This window comes from Octodon degus, unplaced genomic scaffold (genome assembly GCF_000260255.1).
Source record: "Octodon degus isolate 3935 unplaced genomic scaffold, OctDeg1.0 scaffold00037, whole genome shotgun sequence".
NCBI lineage: Eukaryota > Metazoa > Chordata > Mammalia > Rodentia > Octodontidae > Octodon > Octodon degus.
Window position 1 is genome coordinate 6,118,240 of NW_004524613.1, and position 7,490 is coordinate 6,125,729.

Below are 7,490 nucleotides of genomic sequence, written 5' to 3' on the forward strand. Positions count from 1 at the left end.
GTGTGTGTGGCCAGCTCAGCCCACCAGGGGGCGGGGCTGGCTGGCATGTGGTGCTGGGGGATTGAACCGCGATCCCTGTGCTTTGCTAAGCTTTTTCTAGGTAGGTGCTCTAGACCACTGAGCCATCTTACCAGCCCTTGAATTGCCTTTTTAAAAAAAATTTTATTTATTTATTTATGTGTGTGTGGGGGGCCCAGCTCAGCCCACCAGGGGGCAGGGCTGGCTGGCATGTGGTGCTGGGGGATTGAACCGTGGTCCCTGTACTTTGCCAAGCTTGTTCCAAGTAGGTGCTTTAGACCACTGAGCCATCTCACCAGCCCCCAGAAAACTTTTTAAGGAGAATAATACTGCCTTTATTTTGCAACTGAAGACGTTGTAGGTGTTAAGTACTTCTCAAGGCCCAGAAAGTAGTATAGTAGAAACCAAGGCCATTGTTTCTTAGGTCCAAGGTTCTTTTTACCACTTCATCATCTTTCAGGTGAGATTGTTGGTTCACTTTTGGAGAGGCAGACACAGAGGATTTGCTTTGGGAATGTATTGGTTGAGAAGTGAAATGCACTGATGACAAAATGGAGATAGTTTAAAAAGTGGGCCGCTATAGAAGAGGGCATCAGGGAATTGTTTTGAGGAATGTTCTCTTCGGAGTTAAGTAAGGCTTGTTTCTGTCTGGCAAAGGGACTGATCCCTCAGCGGTGGGAAAGTGTGGAGGAGCCCAACCTGGATCAGCTACTAAACAAATTGGACGAGGAACAGCAGAGGTGATGGACCCCACATCTTCTGACCTGAGCACTTGGCTGGCCGCTGGGTGGAGAAGGCTGATGGGAAGCCTCTGTCCTGAGGGTTGACGTGGGATAGAACCGAAGATCTCAGTCTTAGCCCTCTAATTCCGGGCTTTGGGGAACTCCAGTCATTGTCAGCTTATTCCCAAGAGGTCCCAGGGTTGGACCAGACTTTTATTTTGTACCTGTTCTTCCCCCTCCCCAGTGCAGGTGTGAGAGTCTAGCAGAGGTGAACACCCACCTTCGACTGCATATGGAAAAAGCTGATGTGGTGAATAAAGCCCTTCGGGAAGATATGGAAAAATTGACAGTGGACTGGAGTCGGGCCCGGGATGAGCTAATGAGGAAGGAGAGCCAGTGGCAGATGGAGCAGGAGGTAGGCAGAGCAGGGCTGTGTACTCTGGGTCCTGTCCTGGTCAGTCCTGGGAAGGGTTAACTTCAGGACTTCAGTGGAAACTAAGCTGTCATTGCTAAAGTCTCAGACCATCCTTATTGATGCTGAGAGCTTTGCCCATATTAGCTATGCCTGGGCTGGCAGCTTCACCCAACCTGAGCCTTCTTCATATTTCTACCATGGCCTGCCTCACCTAGCTTTGCTAGCAGGTCGCATGACACAAAGCAAGTCTCTTTTGGAAAAGTGACCAGCTTAGGTGGTAGATAGACCTGGAAGCTTATTGACTCCTTTCATCTGGAAGGCTGTATGTCTAGATGCTGAGGAGGTAGATACTAAATTGAATGGAGAAAAAAGACCAGTTTCAGAACCTGGTCAATTTTCAGATCCCAGCTAAAGGGAACAAATGTCTCCTGAGCCTTTGCTGTATGCTAGGTGATTTATGTATGATAGATCACTTAATTCTCCTTGTAAGTCTATGATAGTAGCTCCCATTTAAGCAACTACTGTGTATCCTTTTCTCATCTAACCCAGAAGGCTGCTTACCACCCAGGGCCCATTGCCCCACTGCCAACTTTATTGAACCCTTCAGCATAACCTGAATGTAGACACCTATTCTGTCTCCTAAAAGTGTCTCCCAGCATTCAGGAGTAAACCAAGACTCTTGTGTTAGGAACAGACAGACCTCTGCCCTTGGGTATGACCTGAGTTTCTGAACACAGTTCTTCAAGGGCTATCTGAAAGGGGAACATGGTCGCCTTCTCAGTCTGTGGCGGGAGGTGGTGACCTTCCGACGCCACTTCCTGGAAATGAAGTCAGCTACTGACAGGTCAGTGTGGGGATTAAAAGGGAGGAGGCTTGCCCCTACCAACTCTGGACTTGAAGCAAAAGCCCGGTGTTATAGCAGGGGGATCAGGCATGGGGTGGGGTCGAAGGGGAGAGTTGCCTTTGGCTTCAGATTATTTTTCCCAGACCTGCCCCTCAGGCTTATTGGGCCCAGTGTCCATGCTCCCTTCCTTGATCCCTATTGGAGTCTGCTCTTTTTCCTTGCTTGTCTTCAGAGATCTGACGGAGCTAAAGGCAGAACACGCGAGGCTCTCAGGATCCCTGCTAACCTGTTGTCTACGCCTGACTGTGGGAGCACAACCTCGGGAATCCAGTGGATCTGGGACAATGGGTGAGCATGAGCCAAGCCAGCTGCTGCTGCTAGTAGCCAAGACCCAGGAGCTGGAGAAGGAAGCCCACGAGAGAAGCCAGGAGCTAATCCAGCTGAAGAGCCAAGGGGAACTGGAGAAGGCTGAGCTTCAGGACAGGTGAGACAGCTTGAGGCCCCAGGGAGCACCCTCCGAGGGAAAACTGACTTTCCTATAGAGCTGGGGTGGAGGAGCCACCCAGAGCACTCCCAGTGTGGGAGGGGAGGAGTGTGGGGGAGTCCAGTGCCCCACTGGAGCTTGTTGCTGGCCTCTCCCCTCAAACTAACTTATAGCTAGTCTCTTTCTTGGTAATATATACAATCAGCTATGCCTCTGTCCTCTGTCAACACCAGACTACTCTGTTCCCACAACAGCCAAGCTCTTCCTGCTTCCCTGCCTTTGAACAGGGAGACCTTAGGCTATACTGCCTCCATTGCTTCTCTCTGCCTTATCCTCTAAGGCTAAGGTCACATGTCCTCTCATCTGTGAAACCTTCCCTGACCTCAGTAGCCTCTTACATTATTATACTTCTCTGTTCTTTTTTTTTTTTTTGGTAGTACCAGGGATGGAACTCAGGACTTTGTGCTTGCCAGGCAACCACGTACTCCACTGAGCTATCTCCCCGGCCCCTCTGTGTTCTTTTTATCTGGCTGTTACAGCATGGATTTCATTAATTAGTTGCTTTTTATTGTTACTGGTGGTAATGGTTAGGCTGATTTAGTTGTTTGCTCATTGATGTGGAGCTGGGATTGAACATAGGCCCATGCTGTGGACACACTTTGCCTCTGAACTACATCTCCTGCTCAGCTATTTTAGGATTATAGTAAAATGGGCTTTTAAAAATGGTGATAAAAAGAGCAGGGACATAGCAGAGTCCCATTGACTCTCAGGACAATGCCCAAGGTTAAGGTTGTTTTTCTACCTGTTGATGATGTACATAAAGCAGGACCATTTTGTTTTGTTTTTGTATTTGGAGGCACTGACAGTCACAAGAACAGACCATGTCTTAGCAGGTTTTGTATCGCTAGTGCTTTTAATTTCATCTGCCATTTGGAAGGTGGCACTTAATGAATGATTTTTGAGTTAGACTTTTGAGTTATAGGAGTGTCTTGGGACTAAGGAGTGTTGCATAGTATCTCTGTCCACACCAGTGAGCTATCCAGGTGATAGTTAGGCTTTTGGAAATGATACATGATAAAATTATTGAGACTTTTTAAACTTTAAGCTTGAATTTTAAGATTTTAATCTACTGGGTGATACTCATTTAAGAAATACTTGTTTGTCCTACTCATCAGGTATTAAATTCCAAGATGCAATGTTAAGTGATAAAAGATATTGTTGGGCTTGGAGGTTAACATTAGGGAGGTTGACTATACTCTCTCCCACAAAACCCCTCCTGTTTCCCTATCAGAATCAGAACCTTGGGCTGGAGGGACCTTGGGACTATCCCATGTGGCAATTCTGATGTTCTTATTGGCTTCAGGGTGCTTGACTTCAAGATCAAGCGAGGCCTGGAAGGGCCTGGGCCAGGGCTTTCCTTCAGCTCTCGGGTCCCCAAACACGTGTTCCGGCCTTGAGATGTGGTAAATCCCTGCATGTGTCTGAGTGGCTTTTGGCTCCCCACACCCCACCCCAGTTCAAGGCTATAACATCATGTGGAATTCAGGGTGTGCAGAGGGGCTGGGGTGCACAAGGGATTTGGGGTCGGGTCTGCAGTGGGAGTGTCTGTGTTGGGACTGGGGGCTGTTGCATAGTATCTGTGTCCACACCAGTGAGCTATCCAGGTGATAGTGTTATGTTCTTCTCTCTAGGGTAACTGAACTCTCTGCTCTGCTGACCCAGTCTCAGAAGCAAAATGAAGATTATGAAAGGATGGTAAAAGCACTGAGAGAGACAATGGAGATACTGGTACATGATCCTGTGTTCTAGAGAGAGGTTGGGATGGGGCTTATACATTTCTTGCCCTTTCCAGTGTTTTAAATTGTCCTTGATGAAATCCTTCCAAATGAGGAAATATTTTGGCTACATATGAAAATTAACTCATTCATTCAATAATATTTTTTCACTGTCCCATCTGTATTCCTGGGGCAATTATAACATCCTTATCAGAGGGACGTGGTATGTACATTAAGAGACATACTGTCAGAAAAAAGAGAGAGACATACTGTCAGGTGTGACACCACACACCTATAATCCCAGCACTTGGGAGGTAGTTTGAGACCAGCCTGTACTGCATAGTAAGAACCTGTGTCAAAAAACAAATAGACAGTTGCTGCTAGAGGTAGCGTGGTGGCTGGCATTGTCTTTGTCGGGCTCCATCATGGCGTATCAGGGTCAGGGCCAGAAAGTGCAGAAAGTGATGGTGCAGCCCATCAACCTCATCTTCAGATACTTGCAGAATAGATCCCGGATCCAGGTGTGGCTGTATGAGCAAGGGAATATGCGGATAGAGGGCTGTATTATTGGTTTGAATGAGTACATGAACCATGTATTAGATGATGCAGAAGAAATTCATCTAAAACAAAGTCAAAAAACAACTGGGTGTGATCATGCTGAAAGGAGATAACATTACTCTGCTAAAGTGTCTCTAACTAGAAATGGTCAGTGAATTCAAACAGCAGGGAAGTGAGGCAATGGCAATTATGATGACATGTAAAAAAGGCAGCTGTTTAAGTGGTTTGCCCTGGGAGTGTTTGTAAAACATTTGTTCATATTGCTTTGACTATGCTTATGTTTTTACTGAAGGCCAATAAATGTAGAGTTGTTTTTATTTAAAAAAAAAAGGGGGGGGGGGATAAGGTGACGGAGAAATACATTCTGCCACATTAGCAAATTACTAGAGAGTGTGTAAGCGAAAAGATGTGTAGAGAAAAACAACTGAGGAGTATGGCATTGTTTAATCTAGAACAAAAAGGACCTGATGAAGAAACTATGGCTGTCTTCACATAGCTGAAGGTCTAACACTGAGGAAAAGATAATTGAATTATTTATTGTTTCACAGGGCAAAATCAGAGTCAGGGGCTAGAAGTTCTGAAATAGTCGGGCTCACAACTAGAGCTGTTCTTCTGAATAGTCTGTCTAGTGAAGGAGAAAGGATTTGGTCACTAACTGAACCTCTACAGGGCTGTTAACAAAGGGATTCTTTAGGTTGGCCCTATGACTGGCTCCCTTCCATGTTTCCCTTTATCTCTTGGAGTCTTTACCTCTCTGATCTTAGGCAGTTCTTGAACCACTTTTTTTTTTTTTTTAAATATTTATTTTTATTTATTACATTTATTTATTGTGTGTTTGTGTGTGTGGCCAGCTCAGCCCACCAGCGGGTGGGGCTGGCTGGCATGTGGTGCCGGGGATCGAACCGAGGTCCCTGTGCTTTGCCAAGCTTGTTTCAAGTAGGTGCTTTAGACCACTGAGCCATCTCTCCAGCCCCTTGAACCACTTTTTACATGCACACCTGCAGTTTCACCCAAACTGTAAGCCAGACTTGTGTCTTTCTGATTCCTTTTAGTCAGGAATTTGCCAAATTCAACATTCTTAGGGTTTTTCTAATATAAACGAGTGAAATAGACTGAGACATATGAAATTCAGTTTTCTAGTGTTATTGTGTTTAGCTTTTAGTACACTTAAACTTAGCCTTAAAGAAACAGTGCGGAATGGCAGGGGCCATAGGCCCCTGAAAAATGAACATCTCAAGTCAAACATAGTGGTACACTCCTGTAATTGCAGCACTCGAGAGGCTGGATTAGAGGGATCATGAGTTCAAAGACAGCACGGGCAACTTAGTGAGACCCTGTCTTAAAAAACAAGAAAAGAATAAATATCTTATCTTGAGAAGGTATCCACTATTCAACCTCAGTAAATTGGGGGTTTTTGTTGTTTTATTTTGTTTTGGTATAGGGTGCTCAGCATGCCTGGGTCAGGGCCAGCACAGCAAGTGGTGCTGGGGATCGAACCCGGGTCTTTGTGCTTGCCAAGGTAGGCACTTAGATGCTGAGCTATCCATGCAGCCCCAATAAATTGTTGCCATCTAGGGGTGGGAGCATTTGTTAACTTTTAGAAATTCAGACTTTTATATAACATCTCTCAATTTACTATTTCAATGTTGACTCAAATTTTGTATAGGTCATACATAGTTATAAGTCTGTATTTCCAAAGCTTCACTGACATACACACAGTAGGAAGGAAGAAAGAAAATCTTGAATCTTCAAGATGATTTCTAGATTTAGGGTTAGAGGTTGAGCATTTTTCTAGGTTATAGGAGGCCTGAGTTTCAAACACCAGTACTGCCAAAACAAAAACAAAGTGCATTTAGGTTTAGGTCTAATGGTTTGTCCCAGTAGCCTTAAATCTCAGACATTAATTTACTTTTCAGAGACTATAGCTGCTCCCATCAATAATAATAGCTCATGTGTTTTCAGCTCTTTTTTTTTTTTTTTTCTTCAGTACCAGAGATAGAACCCAGGATTGCCCTCTTATACTGAGCTATAGTCCCCCTCCTTTTTCAGTTTTTAGTTTGAGACAGGGTCTCAGTAAATTCCCTTGGTAGGACTTAAGGTCCTCCTCCCTCAACCTTCCTTGGTGTGGAATTACCCTGGCTAGAGTGTTTGCTCAAGCTAGCACTGTGTTGAGTCATTTACATCCAGTTTTTCATGCAAGCTTCTAAATAGATTTGTGAAGTAGTTGCAGTTGATTATTCCTATTTTCAAGGGAAAGGTTCAAAGCAGTTGCATAAGGTGAGCAAGCTAGTGAGTGATAGATCAAAAGCCCCAACCTAGGCAGGTTTACTAAAACTTTTATTCACTTAATCTGAACTTTTTGTCATCATATCACATTGTTTTTAAACTCCGTGGAATAGTGGAGTTGGCAAGATAAACAGTGATCCAGGTGTGGTTATGAATGTTTGTAATCCAAGCACTTAAGAAGCTAAAGCAGAAGGATTGCTGTGAGTTCAAGGAAGCCTGAGCTACATAGTGAGTTCAAGGCCAATCTAAACTTCATAGTTAGATGTTATCTCAAAACAAAACAAGATAGACAATGAGAATTTGGTTGACCTGAGGTCTGTAATTGTGTTCTCCTTTGAAAGTTTGGCTTTTAAGCTCTGCTCTCTTTCCTTTTTTTTTTTTTTTTTAA

General features: G+C 44.6%; 1 protein-coding gene across 6 annotated transcripts in view; it reads left to right on the forward strand.

Moving 5' to 3' along the window:
• Cep250 (centrosomal protein 250) overlaps nt 1-7,490 on the forward strand; it is a 49,117-nt gene that overhangs the window by 9,993 nt on the left and 31,634 nt on the right. For 4 of the 6 annotated variants that reach the window (XM_004630984.3, XM_023714817.1, XM_023714815.1 and 1 more), the window contains exons 4-8: nt 676-758; nt 990-1,155; nt 1,893-1,999; nt 2,232-2,483; nt 4,175-4,271. In XM_004630984.3, the coding sequence (XP_004631041.1) occupies nt 676-758; nt 990-1,155; nt 1,893-1,999; nt 2,232-2,483; nt 4,175-4,271 (705 nt within the window). Of the gene's footprint in view, nt 1-675; nt 759-984; nt 1,156-1,892; nt 2,000-2,231; nt 2,484-3,868; nt 3,947-4,174; nt 4,272-7,490 lie in introns of those variants that run through there. The other 2 variants (XM_023714818.1, XM_023714819.1) reach the window with 2 other exon arrangements.